The 27,340-nt window shown below is 40.8% G+C and overlaps 1 protein-coding gene across 4 annotated transcripts in view; it reads right to left on the reverse strand.

The window, feature by feature from the left end:
* Positions 1–789: 789 nt before the first annotated feature.
* The window catches only part of HDHD2 (haloacid dehalogenase like hydrolase domain containing 2), a 43,254-nt gene continuing 16,703 nt past the window's right edge, over positions 790–27,340 (reverse strand). For all 4 annotated transcript variants that reach the window (XM_068562239.1, XM_068562236.1, XM_068562238.1 and 1 more), the window contains exons 4-7: positions 24,140–24,224; positions 12,730–12,946; positions 10,608–10,671; positions 790–6,461 (exon numbers count right to left, since the gene is read on the reverse strand). In XM_068562239.1, coding sequence (XP_068418340.1) covers positions 6,358–6,461; positions 10,608–10,671; positions 12,730–12,946; positions 24,140–24,224 — 470 coding nt within the window. In that variant the 3' untranslated portion in view covers positions 790–6,357. The remainder of the gene's footprint in view (positions 6,462–10,607; positions 10,672–12,729; positions 12,947–24,139; positions 24,225–27,340) is intronic.

Consider the following 27,340-nt stretch of genomic DNA (forward strand, 5'->3'; position numbering starts at 1 on the left):
AGGGACATTTTGGCTAAATAGTCCAAAGTATTTCACCCTTTTAAACAAAAACATTTTGGGGTTTTGATTATTTTGAATAGAATATTCTCAAATGCCTCTTAAAATATCATTTTATGGAAAATGTAGTCAAATTGAATGAGTTTAAAAGAAACAAAAAGACATTTCATCTTAGTCGAAGCTCAGCTGAAACTTCTTCATGGTCACTAGGTAGTACCCTGTGAGCACTGCTGATATGCAGATATGGAGGTCTCTAATCTCAATGGCCTAGACTGCTGTGCTGTTCAATCTCCAACATCTGCCGTCTGTGCTTTTGGGTTATTTTCTTTGTCAGGCTGTCAGCTGACATTTCTTACAGCTGTTAGTCCATTTGCTTGTGGCCTGTGCCACCCTTTCTGATTTCATAAAATCTCAAGTGGATGGAACCTCAATTATAGCTAATTTGCTGTGGTTGGAAAGCAGGCAAGTGTGCACTATATGTGTACTTAAGAATAAACAGGCAGAGGGGCAGAGGAGGGCTCCCGTGGACAGCATGCTTTGTGACGATAGGGTTGGGCCCTTTTAGCTTACTGCCCCGGAGTTCCTGATTCCGTTCAGGTAAGTGTGGTTTGGCCATCCCTCCCAGCGCATACTGGTAACCTTCCACTTCCAAAACCCACCTCCACATCCTCCCTCCATTCCTTTTAAGAATCTCCAAGTTCATCTTTGTAACATTTCCACCTACCATCACATAGTCCGTCCTTCTCTCCTCATTCCTTGGAAAGTCTGTCTACAAATGATCACACACATATGTTTTTAGGTCATGCCTTTATTTTGGTGGCTTATCCGTTTTATACATTATCTAATGACTTCCTGCTTTGGATGAAATGAAATATAGCCTTTTCATCCCTTTGCCCCATCCCTACCACACACACGTCTTTCCCTAATCATCCCCAGTTTTACTACAGTTTTAGGTTAACTCAATAATCAATATTTTTATGATATTGTTCACCGTACATTGTTTACTGAAGAGCCAACTAATGGATTAGGATTACATTTCCTTTCTTGTTGAGTTTTGTCTTTCTTGGAATTAATAACTGCCTCGTTTTTTTCATTTGCTTAATTTTCTAAGTATTTATTTTTTGGGGCAACATTTTCATATCTGTCAGATACCCATCAGTATTGTCTTCTAAATGGCCAAACATATCAGATTAACTTTCAACTCCATTCCCACGCTCTCTGGTCCTGGTTGTAAGGGAAAGGGGACCAGACAATGGCTGCAGAACAAGCAGAGATTTACCTAATCCCGTTTTCAGCCCTGCCTCTCAGCCTGGCCCACCACCGTGTCCAGTGTCTCCAAGGCCTGAACGTTCATAGTTCCACTTCTCCAGAGCGTAAACCCCCCACTCTCCTGCCTGGCTGAGGGTGCGTACCTGGCTGCTCAGGGTGGGGAGGGTTTCTGGGGCTCCAGCCACTTTCCCAGCTTTGAACCAATTCCTTGCTTCTCAACCTTGCCTCACACCTCACGACCTCTCTACCCAGTGTCTGCAAGCCTTGAGTCTTCGAGGTGATGTTCTACAGGATGAATTTTGGTTTTTTTCTTTGCGTTGATTTTAGTTGTCAACACTCCATCATCCTCTTTCCATCTCCCAAATTACTGAACCCTGTCATCCACTGCTGTCTCCTCTACCATTCTCTTGTGGGTTGTCCTTGTTGGTTTATAACATCTTTATTCCTTTCCTCTTCTTTTAGTGGGGCTTTGAGAGAGATCAACTAATACATGACTAATCTACTGTTTAGAGTCTCTGGTTATTTTTTTAAAAGTAGACTAAAAGTATATCTAAGTTTATAGGGATATAGGAGATTGGCCTGTTAGTTGTTGGTGGAAATTTGAACTTAATTCCACATGTGGTATTTTCTTCTAAAGCAGAGGTCATAACTCAAATGCTGTAGGAACTTGGAACATAGTTACACACGGGTAAAGGAAGACAAGGAAGAGGTGGGGGACTGTGGCGAACTGGAGAGGTCAGAACTATCCAAAGATAGCTCAATTTCCCAACTAGAAGATACGTATCTAGGAGTTGGAGCTACATTCTGCTGTCTTCCTTAGTGATTTACTCCCAGGGGCATTTAAAAATATTTGGGGGACTTCCCTGGTGGCGCAGTGGTTAAGAATCTGCCTGCCAAAGCGGGGGACACGGGTTCAAGCCCTGGTCCGGGAAGATCCCACATGCTGTGGAGCAACTAAGCCCGTGAGCCACAACTACTGAGCCCGTGCGCCACAGCTACTACTGAAGCCCGTGTGTCTAGAGCCCGTGCTCTGCGACAAGGGGAGCCACTGCAATGAGAAGCCCGCGCACCAAAACGAAGAGTAGCCCCCGCTCGCCGCAACTAGAGAAAGCCCGCGCACAGCAACGAAGACCCAACACAGCCAAAAATAAATACATAAATAATTTAAAATAAATAAAATAAATAAATATTTGGTTTTCTCAGGCACATCAGCCAGTGAAACAAACAGGCATTGAGATGTGTATGACATTAAACACAGGAAAAAGATAATCAAAATCTGTTTCGTTTTAACAGATGCGGTTTGAATTATGATAAACGATTTCTGGTGGTCTGGCACCTCGCCTCTCAAGGACAGCAGCATACTTTGGGTAGTAGGTCTTGATGGCTGGTGTAACACAAAGTCAGCAAAGGCCCTGTGCATTTACGCCGGGAAAGGCTTTTGTGACTTACGTCAAAGAAACTCAATAATGCAAACATGGCTCTATGCAAACAACTGCTAACAGGACGAAAGTGCTCTGCTGCCCAAGGCAAGTGTTTTAATGAAATAGATTAGTGCAGTTTTAAAAATTCTTTATTATAGGTGCCCAAGGACTTCAGTTTCATCCTACGTGAACCACCATTGATCCAAAACCAACTGAACATAATCAGTGCAGGTGTGTTTTGACTTTCCTGTCCAACTCGCTCCTGTAATTTTTCAGTGTGGGGTTAAGAGTGAGATGACGACACTTGTCACTCCAGGGCAGTTTCTGATATCCACAACAGCAGGTGTTTGATGGAACCGTCACTAGGGAGGTGGGCCAGCCCCCTTCTCCTTTCCAGGCATTACAATCCGCTCTGACGGGGGTATAGAATGGTGGGTAGGTAGAGCCACTGCAGAACTAGCTGATTCTGGACGTGTGAGAGTTAAGTGGGTGCAACAACCTTGTCTCCCCACCAGACTGGTCCTTCACCCTCCTCCTCACCCAGCTCACAGCAGATGCTCAATAACCACCTCCTGACAATGGGCATTCTCTAATGCCCTTTCAAGTTCTAAGATGTCACTTGGTCCCTTTTCTGGGGCCAGGACAGGATTATAGTAAAGCTGGTACAAACACTATCCTTGGGGTCAGTACCACAAGACAGCCCCTGAAATGTAATGGCTGGAAAATAAAGTCCTTTACGTACTTCGGTTATTAAATCTCCTCCATGAAGCCCGAGGCAAACCAACCAGCTGAGCTGGGAACGTTTACAGTAACCTCGATCTAAACCAAGATTTCTATTTATCCTCACGAACTTCACACCGTGGACAGGTCAGTTAGAAAGTCCTATATAATGTTTATTAAGTAAATAAAATAGCCAACTAAGATCTTAATGGCCTAGAGGGCCAAGTGAGAATGGAGGAAAGTAGAGCAGCCGTCTCTCTTGGCTGGCTCGTTACACGCAGCTGGGTTACCCCCTCCTGCCACTCACCCATCAGTGATGTCTACTGCTTGGCTTTAGCTCTCACCTGTCTCCAGAGCATCAGAGCCATTATTTGAGTGCCTAACGGGCCTCCCCTATGGGCAGCAAGTCTAAAATGAAACATTTTCTCCTCCCTACCCACAGCTGTACCCTCTAGCATTCAATTCCTGTAATATTTACAGCTAATTTTGAGTTGTCTGGTGACGGCCTGAGTGCCCATCTGTGTTGTAGCACAGGCAGAGTCCTGTCTGGTGGGGAGAAGAGACATTCGAAGACCTAAGTATAATCTAACAACTGCTCCATGGCACGAAGGAGGGAACACTTCATCCATCCTGCATTCAGGACCACGTCACAGAGGAGGGAGACACGGAGTCTGCACACTGCCTTGGGTATTCTCCTTAGCTCCTCACCTAGTAAGGGCCCTCCAGGCAAAATCCTTCCCTTAAATGTTTATTTCCTAGCAGGTACTTTGCACACAGCAGCTAGCAAACCCTTGATGACGCTTGGGCCAAGGAATCACTGACCCAGGTGCCGGGGAACAGGCAACTGGTGAACACGCCCAGCAGCCCCTCTTGCCTGCACGCTGGGCTTTTCTGTGTGGCTCCGGCCTGAAGGAATTTAAATGTAGTAGAATGTCTTTTTTAAATTCTCAGGAGGACTTTCCCCACTGAACTGACTATAGAGATGAATTCTACCAACCTTTTCCAGATTGTTAAATGCAGATACTCCTGCTACATCTGTGTCATCATCGCAAACAGGCAACACTTAACATTCATCCGACTCTATTTAAAGTCCTTGATATACAGGTTGTGCATTTAACCCTCACAACAAGCCTACGTGGTGGGCACTATGGGTATCTCCACTTTACAGAGAAGGGAAAGGAGGCAGGAGTGGCTAGGGAAGTTGCCCAAGGTCACCGAAGGGAAGTGCTGGCCAGGCTCCCTGCTCTGTGCCCCCAGTCACTGCATTCCTCCTTCTGATCTGGGGTGGTGCCCTAGCACATCTGTCTTTTGCACTCTAGGATCGTTAAGGACTAAGTTGGGGCATCTGCAAAAACAAGAAAAGTGTTCACCAAACTACCAGAAGGAGAGGGAGCGGCCATTTATTTAGCTTTGCTCCCTCCCATCCAAGACCAAGCTGATCTCTAAACAAGCATCAAAACCCGAAGCTCATTAACACTGCTGTGTGCTTCAATAAGGTGAGCACCATGATAATGGACAATTACAGGCTAATAATCCAGTGCCCAAGAGCCCAGTAAAACAATTGCAAAGGCCCAGGATCATGACAGTATGCAAATGCACTAGGAAAATCATTACCTATTTAGTCCCCTTCATTTTGGTGGGTTTAACATGAGAAGAATCCATGCTGCAAGATGAGATTTCATTTTACAGCCGTAGTAACCAAGTACATAAAAGCTTGAATCTGTCCCAATAGCTTCTGAAAGATTTTTCCCATAGTGTCAGAGGCAAAAATAATGAAATCTTGCAAATGTACAGTTAACAGGACCCGGGTGGACACTAACCTCAAAAATGCACGGTCTGTAAGCATCAAAGGCTTGATGTTAGTCTCTGCACTGTTCCTGTTAATAACAATGTCTAATTAAAACATCTGTAAAATACTGATAGTTTTAATTTTACATAAAATTTCCAAAACAACTGTTACACAGTATAATAGGTATCTGCAATGAATAGGTTATTAATGGAAATATTTTAAATTAAAATCAGGTTCTAAATTTAAATTACTCATCTCTGGCTAACGAAGAGAAAAAGAAGTCACCCGTGCTGGAAATAATACAGTAGCTAATCTAGTTTTCAACATCTGTTAAAGCAAATTCACTCCTTCACTTGGGCTAAAGGACACTTTGTTTCTTCTGTCCCGTACCCCACTTGGCACTTCTGATGGATTTCACAGTTGAACTCAGTATTAAAACTACAGCCTAATGCACTCTTCAGTGCAGTACTTTATAACTTAAAAAACACCATTCAACTTTATTCAGAGTCTGAACCCCTCTAATTTACCAGTGAGGAGACAGCAGAGGACAAGCTCCCTGCAGCAGACTCTTCCCCAGCGCCGCTAACCTGATGAATATTTTAAAAGGAATGGCACAAAATCTCAGCTTTCCCTTTCTTTGGATCTCATCTTTTTTTTTTTTTTTTTTTTAATTTTTTGGCTGCGGTGGGTCTTCCTTGCTGCACGCAGGCTCTCTCTAGTTGCAGCGAGCGAAGGCTACTCTTAGATGCAGTGCGCAGGCCTCTTATTGCAGCGGCCCCCCCTTGTTGGGGAGCACGGGCTCTAGGCGTGTGGGCTTCAGTAGTTGTGGCGCACGGGCCTAGCCACTCCACAGCATGTGGGCTCTTCCCAGACCAGGGGTCGAACCTGTGTCCCCTGCATTGGCAGGCAGATTCCCAACCACTGTGCCACCAGGGAAGTCCCAGATCTCATCTTCTTTTACGAAATAAAAGGGATTAGCCAGGCTTGGTGTCTGGCTGCAATTCAATACCTTTCTTTCTAATTACTGCCCAATAAAAGAGGGTTAAATGGTGACCAAGGCTGAGTGGTCTCTGTCTGTCCATGCTGGCATTAAGCTGTTGAGGGATTCTTGCCAGACAATGAAAAGCTGCGTTTCAGGTTGCTTCTGATTCACATAATGGTTCACAGTAGATGCTGCAGAATGTGGTCCACGGCATGAGGGAAGCTGTCACAAGTTAAGTAAGGAGCTGGATTAATTTTTTCTTCGTCTGCTGCTCGGTATTTCCCTGAAATGAAAGTAAAGCCAGTGAACAAAGGCTACTGGTAGAACACCAGATTAATCACACCCCGTGAGCACCTGGGACACCAGAGACCACCCTTACAATGATGAGAGAATCAAGGTCTCCACAGCTCCCAAGGCACCTTTTATCCAGGCTTCAGGAATGCCATGAGGCAATTCAAAGCAAGGTCATATTCAGCATTTCCCAGGCCCTCTGGTCTTTCACGATGGACAGTCACAGGGACTGGGTCACCTGAGAGCTAAGGGTGCCTTCGAATCTCCTCAGCTGGTGAAATCATTTTCTTCCCCCAGCAGCCCTACAGATAGGGATGGTGATTAAATCAGTGCTTTTAAATGAAAGCCCAGACCCCACAGGGCAGAGGCCTTGTCAGCTCCAGAGGGTGACTGGAAGCAGCATGAGCTGCTGCCAAACAGGAGCCCCGCGAGCGGGCAAATGAGGGTGCCCGGGGGTGGGAGGGAAGGGGAGATGGGTGCTCACGGTGCTCACAGGCGGGCTGGCAGCACAGGCTGCCCGGCAGGGCACCGATGGGTGGGCCTGCTGCCGAACTCTCCCTGGACTCTGCAGTTCAAGACCCACAGCTGAACAGCGCAGCACAGTCACAGACTCTTACACATGTACATCAGACCATGCATGGCCCCTGTTTAAACACCCTTAATGTGTTCCAATGCCCTTCAGAAAGAACCCCGTATCTCTGTTGTTGCCCACCAGGCCCCTCAGTCACCCGGCCCAGGACCCCTCACCTCAGCACGTGCCACTCTCACCAGCTGCAGTGCTGTGCTGGACACATCTGCCGCTCCCTCTGCCTGGGACATTCTTCTCAACTGACAACCTCCTTCAGGCTTCGGGTCAGTCCCACCTTCCCATCCAAATGAGATCCCCTCCCTGTTATTCTCTCTCTCTCGGTACCCTGTTCTTTGTCTCCACAATATTTATAACAATTTGTAATTATATATTTATTTGTTTAATGTGTGTCTCACATCTAAGACTATAAGTTCTCTAAGAGCAGGGACTATGTCTGTTTTGTTCCCCAACGTATTCCCAGCACCTGACATAATGACTAGCACGTGGTGAGCATTCCACAGCATTTTAGGAAGGAAGAAAGGAAAGAAGGAAGCAAGGAAGGAAGGGAGGGAGGGAGGAACACTGTTTTAGACAAGGCCTTGGGGGAACGAGGCCGACTGCCCTGTAGTCTCAGCGCTGCCTCTGCACTTGCCCTTTCTCCTCACTCCCTCATCCCCTTTTCTGTGATCTCTGCTATTTATTCTTCTGCATTTTTCAGTATTCCCTGTCTAAATCTGGGTTCCCCAACAATAGACCCACCACTTTGTACAATCCCTTCTGTTTTCTATAACTACTCTTTAAGAGGCTTTGTTCAGCAAACACCAAGCCTGAAAACCCCCCTTCCCCAACTTGACAATGTGGTGGCGAAGATGCTTCCTGTCCTGTCTTGCTGACTGTGAATTCCTACAGGACAGAAGCCAGCGTCTAACGTACAAAGCTAACTTACCTCAGCGTCCTCAAGGCACCTGTCCACAGTATGGCCCACACAGCAAACTCTACTGCTAGTTTTTCCTCAAGCTTAAATCCCATTGAGTATAAACTCCTTTGCAAGGTTTCTGCTTGTTCTCACAGGTAAGTTAATGACTAACTTTTGCTATACCACCCGCTTCTTGGAGCCAGTGGTCTAAAGGCAAATGTGTGAAAGTCAGGTTTCTTAGCCATAAGCTTCCAGAATGCTTTCGTTTAGTCTGGCTCTGCAAGTGGGGTTTCTACAGAGTACAAATTGACACAGTGGCTCATGAATGTGTGATAGTTCTAGCAACATGCATTTTGTCTGGCATATGGCAGATGCTCAATAACGTTGGCTGAGTGAATGAAGCAGGCCACCATCACTCAGGCCTGACTCAGTGTGGCAGTCTATACTTTCCTGGACGAATAAATGGTGAATGGAGGGAGAATGCAGGAAGCCATGTTGACAACAGTGGACAAAGGGTGATCCCAACTTTTCTAGGTGATTGTTTTACATGCTAAACAGAAGTAGATTCTAGTTATGGCTAGTCAAAAGTCTTTACTAACAAATCGTGGAGCAAATGTATATTGAGCATCTATCATGTGTTACTGAGAAACAAAACTGCTCAAGACTATCACCGAATAATTTAAAATCTCTCTGGTAATTTTCAAACACTGGGAAACCCAGCAATTGTTCACTGCACTGAGTTCAAATTTACGAGTGGAGCCGGCTGCTCTGTACGCTTTCAGAACAGTGGGCTTACTTAGGACTTTCTTCTGACCAAAGATGAGCAGTACAAATGGGCCTGTTTTCATGAGCTGTACTTAGCTACGTTTCTAAGTTAGACATTTTAGATTTGATTGTGTGGAGCTGCTGGCTTCTCTAAGACTAACTGGATGCCTCTGTGACAGGCTGACCACAACCAACTGCCAGTCAGAAAAGAAGGCAGAGCCAATGGAGACCAGCTAGGGAAGGTGGGCCTACAAGACCCTGGCATAGGACCAGTTTTCATACTTGGTGTAAATCCTTAGTTATGTGACCTAAAGAAAGGAAATGTTCATGGGAACAATACCCGAGAGGAAAATAGTTATCTGAGGGTTTCCTCAATGACCAGATCATAAAATGATGAGGAATGACAAGAGTCTGAAAATTCAGATACAGGGGAGGATGAGGAGTGTGGCTGTCCTTCCTGACTCCCTGATATATCCTCTTTTTTGCTTCCATCAAAGGGCATGTTTCTGGGAAGACGGTGATCATTTTGAATTAGAAATGTGAAAAAACAATACTGTTAATTCTAGAGTGACTGGAGTCACTATCTGCAAGGCTCCAATGGTTCACTCTAGACGCCCAGCATGACAAGACTGTTCCCATTCTTTGTTCACACAGGGCCTGGAAAATACTTCTTATTCAATTGTAGCAACATTTATGTTTTCTTGTTCCTCTTTTTAAATTCAAAATAGCTTTTATGCAACCACATTTTCTTGAACATCACAGTCATGAGTAAGTATACTCTTTCTAAAAAATTTCCCAGTGGCAGCTCGTCGGTGACTTAGTGTTTAAATCTTCCCTTTTCTGAACAGCCTGTATGAAGCCAGGCATATGAACTCACAGAGCCATCTATGGAACCACTTCACTGCTATTTAACTGGTAAGAGCCCGATGACAATTCTCGGACCAGACTCCTGGCTGTCATCCTCAAACACGTGCTATTAGTTTTAAGCTCAGCAGGTGCCAGCTGGGGGCAGGTGCAGGGGAGACCTTTTCATTTTATCTGGAAAGGCTCATCAAGTTCCTAGTGCAACAGCACACAAGCCCACACACAGCTCCCATGACTATTCTTTCCGTACCTTGAAAGGACTTTATTAATCACACTCCACAGTGTAATACGCATATACCGTGAGAGCTAGAAGGGACCAGTCCAGCCCCATCATCCGTAAATGGCCCAAAGAGGTGAAGGGCCTTGCCCAGAGTCTCACAGTCAGTGTAGAGCTGAGACCAAGACCCAGGACACCAAACTGGTCCACTGTTGCCATGATACTGTATTAGCTGAGTCTCCCCTATTAGTTTCTTTCCCTTTCCTTAAATTTATTTGAGGGATCACACCCGGTTTACCTAATTTTGGTACAGGAAATTGTTACTAAAACAGTAAGTGAAAAGACAAAAGGTTTTTGTGTGTTTTTAAAAAAAATGTAAACATTAACACAAAGTATCACATCACTTAGCTAGCCAGTTGCTAAAAGATCAACTTCATCTTATAGCTGGTGCAAAAAGAAAACATATTTTTACAGAGCCCCACATCAATGGTCTTTTGGTCAACTTTGGTGATTTGTATATCCAGAAAATCATACAAATGCTAATGGTCAATTGTGTATGGTTATCTCTGTGTAACTGTTAAAATACCTCTGAACTCTGATCTGATCTTCCTAGCTTTGCACAGCATGGGCCCTTTCACATTGTCTTTTTTCCCTGCAATCCTAAGCCCATTTTATTTTTGCTTTGTGGCAGAAAGAGAATTAAAGTGCCCAGTGGGCTTTGCCATTTCTTCAAAGACTGTTCTTTAAGCAGCTGTGTATTCTACCATTCTGTTTTAGAGAAACAGATTATTATACTGAAGATACATACCAGTTTTGACTAAGATGCCCAGCATGCCGACATTCTGAGCCCCACCAACATCATCCCTGCAATCCTAGAAAAGCATAACGAAGCATTTAGTCCAGGGTCATCAGTGAGCTTGCCAACAAAACTGACCAATTGATTTGATTTATTAGGCTAGGATGGCCAACTGTAATCCCATGTTTTTTTCCTTAAAATGAAAGAGAAGCAGGTGTAAAAAAGGATAAACCCACATCTGAGGGAGCATACCATTGGAAAAGGGAAGCGTAATAGAGGTAGAGGTAAAAAACAGAGTAGTAATCCTAGTAACCAAACATAAAAAGCACAGTTACAGTGCTTCATGTTTTGCCACATGTACATCTATTTCCTTTTAAAACAGATCATGGAAAAAAAGTATTCTATCATTTGGCAGCTTTTAAGGTAAATGATCCAACTGCAGGACAGTGAATGAACTAGGTTCAGAAGACAGCTCTTGTGCTGTCCATGTAACATATTATCCTTACTTTCCATCCAATTGTCCTTAACAGGGGGAATCAAATCAGATCAGTTTACTTAAACAGATTCTGAGACTGTCTGATATTCACTTCACACTTAGGAATAACAGATCAGTTTCAAAGGGAAGCTTTTGTTTTCCAATTCTTACTCAAGATTGGGGTGAATATACTTGGCTAATTGTGATGACAAATGCAAAGTAATAAAAATCCAAGAACTGGAAGAAACATCATCAATAAAATCAGTCCTACCATCTCATGTGTATAAGCAGGATTCATTCAGATCGCACCCAAAGAAAAGTTTTTTCCTTAAAAATCATTCATATTATTCAACGACAGCCCTTGGAGATGAGTCTTAAAATGTCAAAATCTTCATTCAAGGTCTAACTTAAAACCTTTTTTGTGCATCTAAACTTGCCTTGTTGAAGCAGGGGAGATGGGGGAGAGGGACAGAAGGAAGGGAGGTGGGAAAAAGTGAACAAGGAAAGGGAGGGAAAAACTTCCACTCTCTTGAATAACAACCCTCCGTGCAGCTGAACACTGCTATTGCGTGCCCTTCCCACCTTCCATCCTGTCCCAATGCCAGCATCTCCAGGGACAAAGAATTCTGAAGTCTCCAGACTAAGATAACCACTTTCTCGAATACACATTTGCCTAGGAAAGTCAGCTAAAGGCCTGCCAAGAGGAAGAAGTGTTACTGAAAAGATGGTTTTTCAAAACAGTATTGAGTCCAGCGATGATCCTATTGGGTTTCAGGTGCAAGGATATAGGAGCGGAAGAGGGAATCGGGGGACCGTGATCCACGTGCACCAGCACAAGACAGCAACGGGGTCTACAGTTCGTTCTGGAGGGAGTCCAGGGCCTCGAGGTCCACTTCCAGCTGTGCCACTCATTAGCTATGGGAATTCCGGCATGGAGGTTTGCCTCTCTGGGCTTCCGTTTCTCAGTCTATAAAATGAGGAGGTTTGGACCAGACAATCTCAACGGTCCCTTCTGGCCTAATGCGTTATTATTTAAAATTGAAACATAATCCTTGCCACCTACTTCCACAAGGCAGTGTGCTTTCTAGCACCTTTCTCCTCATGGCACACATAGAAAATAATGTGTTCCCAGTACACTGGGGTAAACTGACAAGGTACTCACAGCCAGAGGTCACTGGGTAGAGCCCCCGATTGTCCAGGTTCAGCCCTGCCACTCCTAGGCCTGAGGCAATCGATAGCTTTAGCTATTTGTGGCACACTGACTGGGAAGTTCTTCCATAAAGCATATACTAGCAAAAAAGTCAATAACGGGAGAATTCTTTGCGTATAGGTGTTCTCTGCATTAAGGAATAGTCAAAAAAGTCTAAATCGACGTAGAAGTTTTCTTCAAAAAGACATATAAAGCATTTAATTGCCTTGCAGTTGATGGTCTTTTGAATTGTATATATCTCATCACACTATGAAGAATGTCAGAAATAATATTTCAGTTCTTTAGAATACCAGTAAACAACTACTGGAAAGCCTGTTTTATGGGTAGCCTCTTATTACCATCTGACATCATCAGTAAGAGCCTGCTTGTGTTTCAAAGCAGTGCTTCGAAGTTGGTTCCTCCCAGCATGACAGGTAAGCCCAGGGCATTTCCTGGGCTCTTCTACTTACATCTCCAATCATGATGGCCTCCTCAGGTTCACAGCCAGTGCTCCGCAATGCCTCCAAAAAGAACGTTTTCTCTGGCTTCCCCACGACTGTGGCTTTGGTATCGGTGGCATGCTCTAAAGCAGTCACAAACGGTCCAGGCCCCAGGGCTAAGCCGTCCTGCCTCTTGTAATACCTGGCTTTGTGGACTGCTATCAGAGGCGCCCCATCCAGGAGCAACCTAGAGAGACAGAGAAAATGGAAGTTGGCTAAAAGCAAGGTTTTTGTGACTGGAAAAGAATGTCAGACTTACAAAGTGGTTTTATTCACACTCACAGAAACAAATCGTTTCTTATTAACTTTTAATGACTTGCTGTCTTCTAATGAATTCGCTAGGAACTGCTGAGAATTACACTCAGATACACTAAAGAAAGGTGATAGATTATTAAATTTGGGATTGCTTCAACCTTTTACCTTTAGTGGTTTCAGACATATTACCCAAATCACCACGGAAAGAGAATTAAGGGAAGTAAAGCTAAATAAGACACTTGAGGGAAGAAGCTTAACTTAATGAGACAAGTTGTTTCAACCTCCCTAATGGTAAGCAGCAGGCTCCTGAGCCTTTTACAATACGACTCAACTGATGCTGCAGTGACATGTTCAGCTAACTCCTAAAATACCTGGCTTCCTCTTTCCTCTGCTCCAAAATATGATTCCTTCGAATTCAGAAATTTCATAGAGCATTTTACAAATACTTTCTGCTTGTATCTTTCCCTCTTCATTTTACCTTTTGACTGCTTCGGACGTTACTTGGCAAATCAGGCTGTCTTCCCTGAAGGACACAGCAGTAAGGCTTAAGGGTGAGCCTATACTGTCAAGTCCCTTCCTTCTTCCTGATGTAGGACAAATACTCTCATACCAACCGAAAGGGCATAAAGAGTTTTCTCGTTAGAGAACTAAACTCTACATATAGTCAAGGATCCTCATTACTGACTCAGGCAAAACATAACAAATCTAAAAAACCCCACCAACCCCCATCCAAAAAAATCTGCCAACCATCCCAACAGTGCAGCCTATAAGTCACACAGCACAGAGAGTCACACACATATTATCATCTAACCGAACGCAGGACATGATATTCTTCTTAAACTGCTTTTAACCAATGTAATAAATGATCTCACTTAGCTTAATTTACTTTAAGTCATCTACTTAGTTAAATATTTAGTATGTCCATCGAGGAAGAATTCATCACATCTTACCCTTCACAATTATGAGTAATTAAGCACTCAACTGTGAAACTGCTAAATTATTCTTGTCAGTGGGCATGGAAATGCCTTCCTGTGGGAGATGCAGGATTCATACATTTATGATTAAATATTTTATTAAGTAAAAACCAATACTGGACTATTACAGGGCCTTATTGTTAGTTACTACGAATTGCTCACAGCACAGGACGGATCCTTCAAATTTATTCACTAATAGTAATACAAATTTATTTCTTAAAGCAGATCTTAAAATCCAACTGTTAGGAAACCTGAATAAGGCCACTATGTTGGCCTTAAAGAACCACAGCTGATAGCAATGAGATAATAACGGGTGATTTATCTATCTCCCCTCTTGTCACCCTGCCCCCAATCCCATTTATTTGCTACTCTACCACGGAACTGGAATTCTTTATGCAACAGACCTCAAAATTGCTTTCCACTTACATAGCTAAACTAAAAACTCATTTGATTTAGCTTTGTTAATATTTTATTATATATTAACTGGGGATGAGACTTATCAGCTTGATCGATGTGTGTACTTAATTCCCGTGCCTTCTCTGGAAGGGCTGAAACTGTGGGTTCCTCTACATTTCTCTAAATGGGAACTGGTTCTTCAGGAGCTTGGAGAAGACGGGCATCTCTCAGGGAAGTGGTTCTTGCTTCTGTCATTCTTCTACGTACAGCATAAGCTTTACTGACTCTTTGAAGAGCCAAGGCATGTTCAGGATAGATTGAAAGGTAAATATTTTCAAGGACACAGATTAAAAGATTTTTGTATAGTTAAACATTTTCAAAATGTAAGAAAATAGACACTCCAATACTTGGGACTGTTTTCACACTTCCTAGACAGGGCAAAAAAAAGTTGGTTGTTTTGTTACCAGAAGTAATGTATCGGGAAGAAATCTGAGAATTTTCTGTCTCTATTTAACTATAAGCCCGTTGAGGTGCAAGAAACAAGAAAAAAAGGCATAAAGAAGGCCTGATGCAAAAATCCATGGCTATAAATTCCATGTAGGCAAAGGAAAAAAACTATAAGAAGTCCTAGCCTGGGAGCTGGACCACATTATAAAAATGTTAGGCAGAGCAGTGAGAGAAAAGCTAAGGGGATGACTTAAATTCAGAGCCACAGTACGTTACTGAAAGGGACCATAAAGAACACCAAGTCCGACACGCCCCATTTTACAGATGAGAAGATCACCTTGCGATGCTGGCCAAGACCAAGGAGAGCCGGAACCCAGAACTCCAGAAAACCAATCCAGCACTCTTCCAAATAAACTCACTTTATTAGAAAAAATGATCAACTTTTCACCATTTCTGCTGAAGATGGAGCATGTGGAAATGAAATTACACGGCAGCTTAAGAAACCTAATATGCCTGACATCGAACTATTGAGTCCTTTTCTTCCCACCCCCCAAAAGGACCCTCCCCCAATCTTTCCCAACTCAGTAAATTGGCCCCATTGCTCAAGCCAGAAACTAGCAGTCATCCTTGATTTCTCACTTTCCCTCACCCTTCCACATCCCTATTATTAGCAAATCCAGTCACTTCCAAGTCCAAAACAAAAACAAAAATTTCTCAAAATGGTCTTACTCCCTCTGGAGAACCTCTGCAATAGTCTTAACTCATCTTTCTGCTTTCTACTCTTCCCCTGTTATTCCAACCCATCGTACATGCAATAGGGGGAGTTTTAAAAGTACAGATGGGATCGTGTCCCTCCCCTGATTAAAACCTTTCAATAACCTCTCATTGCAAAGAGTATAAAACCCAAAGTCCTTACCGAAGCTTGTAAGGCCTGGCCTTAACTGGCCACTGTCTGCATCTCCAATCTCAAGTCACCTTCCCCGTCACTGACTATGTACCAAAAACGTACAGTCTTTTCCTGCTTCAGCCCCCACACCTGGTGTTCCCTCCTCCTGAAACAGAGCCCCATACTTTGCACACAGCTATCTTCTGCTCACTTGTCAGGTCTCAGCTTGAATGTCAGCACATCAAAGAAGCCATTCCCAATCTCCCTGCAAAGTGGACTTCCTCCTCACATTTCAGCTCTATCTCATCCCCTTTTTCCTTTATATCACTTCCTATAGTTTATAATCCTTACTCAACTGTGTTTGGTTTGTCTTCCTCACTAGCTTACAATCTCCAGTATGCCCATTAGTTTTACTCATCACTGTATTTCTTACTTTCAAAAAAAAAAAATCCAAAACAAAAACAAAAACAAACCCTGGTACATTTCACTAAATATTTATCGAATAAGTTAATTAATGGATGAAGCACTGTATGCCTTAGTGTCCTGATCTATAAAATGGGGAATAACGCTTACCTTCTTGGGGAATAGAGATGATATATGCAAACTTTTTCATACTATCTATCTGACAGTAATGACAATTATTTTTATTCATAAATATAGGAAGTGTACTGTGTGTGCTACTTAAAATAGGTAACAGCAAATCACTTCACATTTGTGGGCCCCGGTTTCTTATCAAACGAAGGAACTGAATCAGATCAGGTCTTTTCACTCTCAACACTTCTGACATTTTTTCACTGAAAAATGCTTTATGTGGGGGGATCTGTCCTATACCTGTGGGATGTTTAGCCGCATCCATGGCCTCTACCCACTAGATGCCAGTAGCACTCTTCTTCCCCCAGTTGTGACATCCAAAAATGTCTCCAGACATTGCTGAATGTCCCCTGGGGAGGAAAAATGTCCCCAGTTGAGAACAAATGAACTAGGTGATGCCAAAATCTTGACATTCAATACATTTAAAACTAATACCAATCAACCTGACAAACACAACTATCAAAAGTTCAAATTAAAACAATAGCAAATCATGAAATATATCAAGAGAAAGTCCCATCAACACTTAATTAATTGAAACCCCCAGAATATCTCCAATATCATACTGACACAGCAATTTTCTCATTAATAGTAGACTACCTACTATCACCACTTCTATCTGGTACTGTAGTTCCCAGAGAGTGTAATAAAGCAAGAAAAAGAAATGAAAATACAAAGATTGGTAGGTGTGAAGTAAAACTGTCATTATTTGTGGTTGACAACTGTCCATGTAGAAAATCCGATTCAAAAGATTCTATAAATAAATTATTAGAATTAGCAAGTGAATGTAAGAAGGTCATGAATACAAGGTTAACATATAAAATCTCAATTATACTTCTATGTATTAGCAACAAGCAATTAAAAGTGAAATTTAACAAAATACCACTGATAATCGCATAAAACAACATGAAATACAAGGATTAATGTAACAAAATTTCTAAGACCTATACTCTAAAAACTGCAAAACACTGCTGAAGAATGTAAGACTAAAATCTAAATAAACGGAGATATATTCCATCTTCATAGACTGGAAGACACATTACTGTTCAGTAAATTCGACCCAAATCCACAGATTTAATAAAGTAGCAATCAAACTCCTAGTGAGCTCTTTTTTGGTGGAAATTGACAAGTTGATTCCAAAATTTATACGGAAACGATGTAGAATCTTAAAAAGGATTAAGTTGAAGAATGTATACTACCAGATATTAAGATTTATTATAGAGCTACGGTATTCAAGACAGTGTGGAAGTGCACAAGTATAGATAACAAATCTAGAAACAGAGCCACACATATATAGTCACTTGATTTATGTCAAAGCACTAAAACATCACTGCAATTCTGTGAGGCTTTTGAAAGAATGGATCTACGCAATAAATGTTGCAGAAGCAACTGGATATCTGTAAAGAAAAAATGAAATTTACTTCACATAATTCACAAAAGTTAGCTCAAAATAGACCTTAGACCTAATTGCTAAAGGTAGAACAATAAAGCTTGCAGAAGAAAACACAGGAGAATATCTTCATGACCCTGAGGTGGGCGAAAATTTCTTAGGCATAACAGAAGAAAATACTGACAAATTGGACTCCATCAAAATTAAAAACTTCATGTCCTCATACTGTTAAAAGAATGAACTGGCAAACCAGACAGGGATAGGACATCTGCAGTACATATATCCAACCAAAGACTTGTGTGTACATAACACATACATAACCCCAACAAATCACTAAGAAAACTATAACCCAATCAGAAGCGATAAAAGACTTGAATGTGTAGATCACAAAAGAAGTTATCCAATAGCCAGTAAGTATATGAAAAGGCTTCAACAATATTACTCACCAGGGAAATACGAATTGAAACTCAGTAAGCTACCACTATACACACCAGAAAGAATAGCTACAATGATATAGACTAACGAGAGACTAGTGAGAATGTGGAGCAACTGGAACTCTTGTTCATAGCTGCTGGGTCATAACATATGACTCCACATAATCACTGTGGAAAACTGTTTGGCAACATTTACTAAAGCTAAGCAAGTACTTATCCTATTATCCAGTAATTTCACTTCCAGATACAGACCCAAGAGAAATGAGTGGATATGTCCCCACAAAACATGCAGAAGAATGTTCATAGCAGCTTTCTTAACAGCCAAAACTGGGAAAATCCAAATGTCCATTAACAATTGAATAAATTGTGGAATATACATACAACAGACTACTACACAACCAAAATAAAGAACAAACAAAACAAAAAAAAAGTACTGCTACATGCAACAATTTGGATAAATCTCAAAAACAGACCAAAAACAAAATGCTACAACTGTGTGATTTCATTCATATGAAGATCAAAAACTGGCAATATTGATAGAAGTCAGAGTAGTGGTTACCTTGAGGAAGGGGTGGTATTGACTGGGATAGAGAGCCTTCTAGGGCGCTGGAAATGTTCTGTGTCGTGATCAGAGTGGGGGTTACACAGGTATATCTATGTGTCAGTTTTTATTGAGCTGTACACTGACAATCTGTATACCTTATTGTACATCTTATACATCAATTTTAAAAGATTAGTAACAATATATTTATGTGGTTTATTCACCTAAAGCTTTTATTTAGAGTAGCAAGAGTTGCCTTGATCATAAAAGAATCTCCCCAGTTAATTAAATAATGAGTAGTGACTAATATTTTTTTTTTTTATTTTTTAAAACTTCCACCAAAGATGGCTTTTTATTTATGGCGGTGTTGGGTCTTCGATTCTGTGCGAGGGCTTTCTCTAGTTGTGGCAAGCGGGGGCCACTCTTCATCGTGGTGCGCGGGCCTCTCACCGTTGTGGCCTCTCTCGCTGCAGAGCACAGGCTCCAGACGCGCAGGCTCAGCAATTGTGGCTCACGGGCCCAGTTGCTCCGTGGCATGCGGGACCCTCCCAGACCAGGGCTCGAACCCGCATCCCCTGCATTGGCAGGCAGACTCTCAACCACTGCGCCACCAGGGAAGCCCAGTGACTAACATTAAACTCAATTCTGTATTCTGTGATCTTCAAATTGGCATATAAAGTTGTTCTGCATATACTAATGGAACGCTTTAAATAACTCAAGTTCTTAAGTCTTCCAACAATTTCTCATCTCCAAAGTGTTTTATTTTTATAGTCTGGACCTTAATTAAAAAGACTGCATAGCAGTCAGCCCTTTCAAAATGGAAACAGCTCACAGAAATATTTCTAATTTAAGCCCTACTGCCACACTGTTCTAGAATTCCTTATGCCCAGGGCTCTTAGAAAAGATTCAGGAGCTGCTGTACAAATGCAGTAACTGAGGCCATTATTGTTGATTTTTCTTCTCCCCTTCCCTTCTTCCCTTTGTAAGGAATTGAATATATTAGTAATTAAACTTTTTATTCTTTTCTTAATGAGAAGGGAAAAAGAAAGTAATCCAACATTCAACAGAAACCATTTACGGGGATAAGAATCTCTTCCCCAAACACACGAGAAACTAATTTCTGCACACCTCTTAAGACTTTTGAAGGATTCTTGTACCTTGTAACAATTATAGGAAAGAAGGCATTAACAAAGCTTCAAAACATTCTTAAGCAGCCTTCATCTCCGCATTTAAATGTGAAAGTTATATGATGTCACTTATCTTCAATTGTAACAACATTTTAATAAGCTCCTCGAGAAGCTGGAGGGCAGCTGCTCTAAACGTAGAAAAATTTTTTTTTTCTGTGAACAATTTTTTTAATTTTGGGTATATAACACATCACTATTTTTTTTTTTTAATTTTATTTATTTATTTATTTTTGGCTATGCTGGGTCTTCGTTTCTGTGTGAGGGCTTTCTCTAGTTGCGGCAAGTGGGGGCCACTCTTCATCGCGGTGCGCGGGCCTCTCCTATCGCGGCCTCTCTTGTTGCGGAGCACAGGCTCCAGACACGCAGGCTCAGTAGTTGTGGCTCACGGGCCCAGTCGCTCCGCGGCATGTGGGATCTTCCCAGACCAGGGCTCGAACCCGTGTCCCCTGCATTGGCAGCCAGACTCTCAACCACTGCGCCACCAGGGAAGCCCTCTGTGAACTATTCTTAAGTTAAGCAATTTCCATGCAGCTTTTTCCCAAAATTCCTTTGATCCAGCAACTGTACTTCTGAGAAAACATGTTATGGAAATATAAATATTGCTTAACAAACATGTTCAGAAGTTTTTTTAAAAAACTAACTCATGAAACCTGGAAATAACTAACAATCAGAAATACATGGCTATACAATTTATTGCACTTTTTAAAGTGGAATATGCTCTGGGAATCAAATATGTTTTAGAAGAATATTTAAGAATATAGAAAAACATGCACAATATATTGTCGGGTTTTTAAAAGGCAATTACCGCATAGTATGTATACACTCTCATTTTTGTCTAAATATATATGTGCATGGAAACAAACTAGCTATATGCTAAAATGTCAACTGTAGTTTTCTTAGGTGGAGAATCACTGGTAATTTTGTTTATTCATGTTTCTCTTTTGAGCATTTGAAAATTTCCACAATGAGGACATATTAATTTTTTTTAACATCTTTATTGGAGTACAACTGCTTTACAATGTTGTGTTAGTTTTTGCTGTATAACAAAGTGAATCAGCTATACGTATACATATATCCCCATATCTCCTCCCTCTTGTGCCTCCCTCCCACCCTCCCTATCCCACCCCTCTAGGTGGTCACAAAGCACCGAGCTGATCTCCCTGTGCTATGCAGCTGCTTCCCACTAGCTATCTATTTAACATTTGGTAGTGTATATATGTCAATGCTACTGTCTCACTTCGTCCCAGCTTATGCTTCCCCCTCCCTGTGTCCACAAGTCCATTCTCTACATCTGTGTCTTTATTCTGGGAGGACGTATTAATTTTGAGGTTAGATATTTTTTAGTCTTGTTAATACCAAGTTCATTTAGATTAAGTGATCTGCTTGCCCAGGTAGGATTTCTCCTAACAGAATTTAATTAAAATTGGTCCCTTACTAAAATGCTCAAGCTTTTTTTTCCCTAACAGGTCAGAAGATGAAAAAAGACCTTGCTACAAGCTAGTACTACAACTGTGAGAATGAATGAACTGGAGTTATAGGTATTCATATCGATGAATCATACATTATTTCTAGGGAAGAAGGCAAACTGATGCGCACATAAAGTATCAAACATGCAAGATAATACTACATATTGTCTAGAAATACCTACGTATGTGTTACAAGTATAAAGAAATGCAAGACAATGATAAACAGAAATTCACAATCCTGATTACTTTTGGGTCTTGGCTGACAAAACTGAGGAGGGATACACAGGGGATATCAAACGTGTTGATAACTTGTATTTCTTAAACCGATTGACAGGCATATGGGTATTCATTATATTACACTTTGTACCTTTTAGTATTAGGTGAAAGGAAAAAAGCCATCCATGGCTCTCAGGATTTGAATGTTTCATAGAATCCAAGCCCAAATCACGTCTATCCCCTATAAGTGGTTCATATCCTTCCCCAAAATCAATTCTTTAAAATTCAGTGTTTTCAATTTTATTCAGACATTTAAGACATTTTTGTAGACAGAGCATACTATGCATTTCAGGGGAGCCTACCCACTCAAAATACAGTAAGTAAGAGGAGTGTAATGTGGAAGGTTGATGTATCTGGCTGAGGGCAATATGCCCCTAAAGCTGGTATTCAAGGCAGCTATGCAACAGGGTTTAAAATACAATGTTTATTCTCATTAAGAACCTGAATAGTAATTTAACTAATTGGCGGTGCATTTGAGATGTCACAATCCAAACAGCTGTAGTCATTGGTTGGAAGGCATAGTCTCTGTGGAGACATCAATATGCAAAGAAGGGCAAGACCTAAAATCCTTTTGTTAACTTTCCACCCAGCTGTTAAGTGCATTTGTGAAATTAGAGTTGACTTATAAGTGCACTGTAATGCTTTAAAATGTGTTTTAAAAAATCAATATGGTTAGGGAAGTGTACTAATTAGATAGCTTCCAAGCAATTACAAAGTCAGTATTATATCAACATACATTTTTATTACCCTGAGTCTAGTATTTATCTAAGATAGAGACCTCCCAACTTCCTATTAAATAGGTCCTTCCCAAATTACCAGCTAAAATCAATCAATACCTTCTCCTTGAATTCTGTGGTTCAGAAATGAATAAAATGTAGCAGGGGGTAAATTCGGAAGTAAGAAATAATAGCAGGCTCTCTATTCCAAATGAAAACTGGTTTTGGTTATAGCTATAAACCTTAAGGAGCAGGTGAGATAATCCCTTTGTCCCCCTGTCCCCCAAGAAGCTAGAGTAGAAAACTGAAGTAGGTGAAGCAAAGAAATTTTAATACTCAAGCAATCTGGCACAATAGTGGATCTTTGGGAAATAATGTCTACTGAGCAATTATAAAAAGTGAATTTGTTTTTATTTAAACAAAGGCTTGACTATCACAGTAACTAAGAGAGTCACAAATACAAGTACATTCAGTAGCCACAGTTTTCATAACCGAGGATCTAAAATTAATGTGAAAATGGAAAAAAGGTGACTGTTCCCAAAGGGCTCTTTCTGGCCACATAGATTGTACACAGGGTAGCCATCTTCAAGATCAAATAATGTGCCCAGATTTGTGAACCTTGCAGTGAGTTTTAACATTTTGATTCTAGAACATATACATCAAGAAGTGAAGTCTACATCAAGTATAAGTTAGAATGATTCTTGAATATCTTCGTATTGGTAAGAAAATGATGTTAAATTCCCAAAATTTACCAAGCTATTAAAGAAATTTTTTTTAAAGTTAGTTCAATGTACATCTATGCAATATGTAGGACTACTTAACTTGTCGTAACTTTAAAGGCAAATTACACTGTTTAATGTTCAACATGAAGCAAAAGGTAAGATGAAAAATGAAAAATCTATAAAAAATGAAAAATCCAAGGGGAAAAAAATCACAATCTCACTCTACAGTAGACTTGCGAATAAATTCTGATCCAATTTAGTTTAGGAAGTATGAGAACCAGTATGCAGTCTGCCTTTTGGAAGTAGCAGTAAAAAGTTCATACAGGTAAAATGCACACACAAGCGAAGATTTATAACATTTTACATGTTAGTCGTGGTTCCCCAATTTCTACCAACAGCCACTGGAACCCCTCCATGTACATAGCCCACAGTTCGAAGATCCCCACCCTAAACTCATCACCTCCTGAACCCACACAGGGAGTGTTCTCTATCACAGGCACTTAGGTTAGATATCTAGATGTCGACTCACTGTTCTTCTTCACCCCCTTGACCCAACTGTCCATCAAGTCATGCTGACAATACCAGAATCTCGTTTTCTTCATCCCTACTGCCACAATCACAGATCAGACTACCATTATCACTCGTCAAATAATTTCTTTGAAAGTGTGGTCAAACGTGCCAACTTTTTTCCATAGCCTGGATTCTCGCTGGAGGAGGAATCACATTTACTGTTTTGGGTGAATTAGCCTGGATCTTATTTTCCTTCAGAGATCATAGTCAGTGAAGAATCACAGGAGTGATAATAAAAGATAAAACTCCTAGCTTTAGATTACAATTTGATTATGAATTTCTGCCCTAGAATATTGATTCTACGAACCAGAAAAACCCCAGTGATCATCACGTTTTAACGTATTATTTTTTAAAAACTAAGGAAGACAGTAATAAATATTTAATGTTGATCTTGAAGTGATCTTTAAGATATCTGTCCACCTACAATCTAGGTGGCCAGAAAGTAAATTACGTATAACCTTACATGACAAAGACTTAAGAAGAGAAGAAGGGAGTATATGATCACATGAAAAATAAACAGCTAAAGGCTTACCGGAATGCTTGATTCAGAATTTGATAATGAAAATGGTCTGGTGCCAATCCTATGACCACAGCATTAGGATCACTTGTTTGTATTCCTGGGAATGGAAAGAAAAAATTATTGAAAAATGCAATTAACAGTAATGTCACATTTTATTATAAAGTAGTTTTAGTCAATCAAGTACAAATTTTTGCCGTAGCAATAATCTGAAGTTTAAGAGATTATCCTGCCCAGTGTACTTTGGAAGTATCAGCTATAACTTAAAAAAAAAAAAAGGTCTCCTAGTATTTCTGTATATTCCTTTTGCATGGTCTTACAGCTACTGAGTCTAGAAGATCTGAACTGAAACTTATAACCTGATGTTCTCAAACAAGCAACAATTCCTAACTTCAAAAAGCTTTACTGATTAAAATCAACAAGACGACCCACAGTTCTCTATGAGCTATCAGATCAATAGCAACTGATGAGGGACTGAAAACCTAACAGGCAAGGGAAATTAGACTCTCTAGGTGACACAGCTGAGGCTAACGCCATCATGATAAACACGGAATGCACTGTAGGGTCTATAGTTTTCTACATAATACCTAATCCACTTCTAGTTTCACAAATATTATTCTATAATTAAAGCATGTTTTAAGGCCTTGGTACCTGATGACAAGACTTTATATACAAGAACCAAACAAGTACTTTCACCATCACAGTTACTAAAACTCTGATTGAAGTGTCTGTGCATTATCCATATGCCGATTCCTATTTGCCTCTCTTATTGCCTGCCTTTAAGCATTCTCATTATCGATTCTACCAAAATGTGAGGGGAAGAAATAGAGCAGATACGCAAGATTTCCAATTTCCTCCTTACCAGCAGCCATGAGTATTGAGTAATTGGTTAAAGTTTGTTAAAGGAAGAAAATAAAATCAATGGCTACAGTTAAGAGTTGGAGTTTGATGTGTTCTCTTTATTATCTCCATCTACCACTGGCTAAGATATTCAATATTAGCCAAGATATTTCCATTGCCTTCAAAAACCTATCTACTTTGGGTATTTTCATGTATACAAAGATGTTGCAAGATTAGTCTTACATCAAATAACAAAGATTTCTTCCAGACCAGAGACTGTGCTTATATATGTCAACTCCAGCTCACTACTGCACAACTAGAAACTTTCTTCAAATAACGTAAAAAATCTGAATAAAAAATTGTTTTGCAGTACTTCAGCTAACTCAGAAATATAAATACACTGATTATAGAATGTATTTGTCATTGTTTTTGGTAGCCCAGTTTCTGAATACCATTTTCATAATTAGGGAATCCACTAGCTCATAAGGCTTAGTGAGGAGCAGAGCTCACCCTCTCCTGAGAGGGTGAAAACACCAGATACTTATTTTCCAGGCTCTCTGCAGCTACGGGTACTGGCTTGAGACGGAGGTTCTGCCAATCAAAAGCACCCCCCCCCCCACCAGGGCTTTAAACTGGGAGCTAGGAACATAAAGCAGCAGGGAGAACCTCACTGGAAATTCTGAGGCAGCAGTGCTAGCTGGAACTTCCAATCTCCAGTGCTACTGGGGTGAACAGGCAAGCTGCAGAGGTCAGTGTTCAGCAGGGACACTGAGGGCGCCGGATCAGTTCTGCATGAGACGTCGCACGCTGCTCCTCAGCGCACAGCCCCTGAGGCTAATCTCCAGCTCCCCTGGGCAGTTAGTTCTGTGGGCTACAGTCTTTTTTCTTTTTGTCATGGACATTTAAAAAATATTAAAAAACAGAAAGACTAGCTCATAATGAGCCCTGATGAACCCATCACCCAGCTTTAGCAGTCATCAACGTTTTGCCAATCTTATTTACCATTCTCTACATTTTTTAAAGTCTTTTAAGTATATTCCAGTATCGTCTCACCCTTTCATATTTCAGTACGTATCATTAACTGATAAAGACCTAAAAAAAAAACCCACCTTAACATTATTACACCAACAAAGTTCATAATAATTCTTTAATATCACTCAATACCTAGTCCACATTTGAATCTCCCCAAATGTCTCAAAACGTCTTTTTACATCTGATATGTAATTGGCACCCAACAAGGTCCATATATTGTATTTGATTGTTATCTTTTACATCTCACTCTACAGCAACATTCCTCTCCACTTACTGGAGCAACTAGATCATTAATCTTGGAAAAGGTCCCACATTCTGGATTTGGCTGATTGCTTGTGATATTATTTAATTTATTCCTTTACTCTTATTATTTCCTATAAACCAGTAATTGAATCTAGAGGCTTCATAAGTTCACATTCAATTACTAGGCAAGAGTACTTATAGGCAATGCTATGAATTTCCAATTGTATCACATCACGAAGCACAAGAGTTCTGCTTGTTCTACTTCCAGTGATGTTAAGACTGATCAATAGGTTCAAGTGGTGTCAGCCTGATTCCTCCATTTTGAAGTTCCCCATCAACTCTTCACCTAATGTGTTTAAAATCTATTGATATTGTTGCCTATTTCACTAGGGTTTGCCAAATGGTGATTTTCTAATTCTGCCATTCCTTTTGCATTTACTAGCTATAATTCTTCTATAAAGAACTTACCCTCATCAAATGTTTAGTTACTATAAAATATAGTTAAAATAGGAAAGGCAGGATAAATGCTTGTTTCATTTATCCATTTTCAGAATGAGTTACTGCCCTAACAACTTCCCATAGTGACCAATGAGTTTTGTGGGGTTGAATATCATTTTGAACTTTTTATATGTATGATGCGTTGCAATCTATTGCAATCAGTATTCTTTTTGACGCTCAAACCATCCCTTCAAATTGGCTTCAGTGTCCTTTAGGCATGACCCTACTAGTTTTCAATAGTTTCCTTGCTAACAATTAGTTATCCCAGACTCATCTTATACAACGCCTGCCCAGATCTGGAATCACCCATTTCTCCAAGGAACTAAAGTGGGAAACCATAGTAGACACCAGTCTGACCACTGGGCTTCACTGCTTCTATGCCTTTTTAGTAGAAGATCTAGATAATATGTACTTTTTGAGAGAACAAGGGAGTTGATAATATTTTTAATTCAAAATTAATACATACCTCATTTGATTTTTATATTTCTATCTCTTTCCACTTACACTTAAAATCTGGAGTACTAACAATACTAGCGTAACTATTACTTTATCCTATAATACATCTATAATTACAAAATAATATCAACACTACTAGTAACACTA

The sequence above is a fragment of the Eschrichtius robustus genome, chromosome 14 (genome assembly GCF_028021215.1).
Source record: "Eschrichtius robustus isolate mEscRob2 chromosome 14, mEscRob2.pri, whole genome shotgun sequence".
NCBI classification, from domain to species: Eukaryota; Metazoa; Chordata; class Mammalia; order Artiodactyla; family Eschrichtiidae; genus Eschrichtius; species Eschrichtius robustus.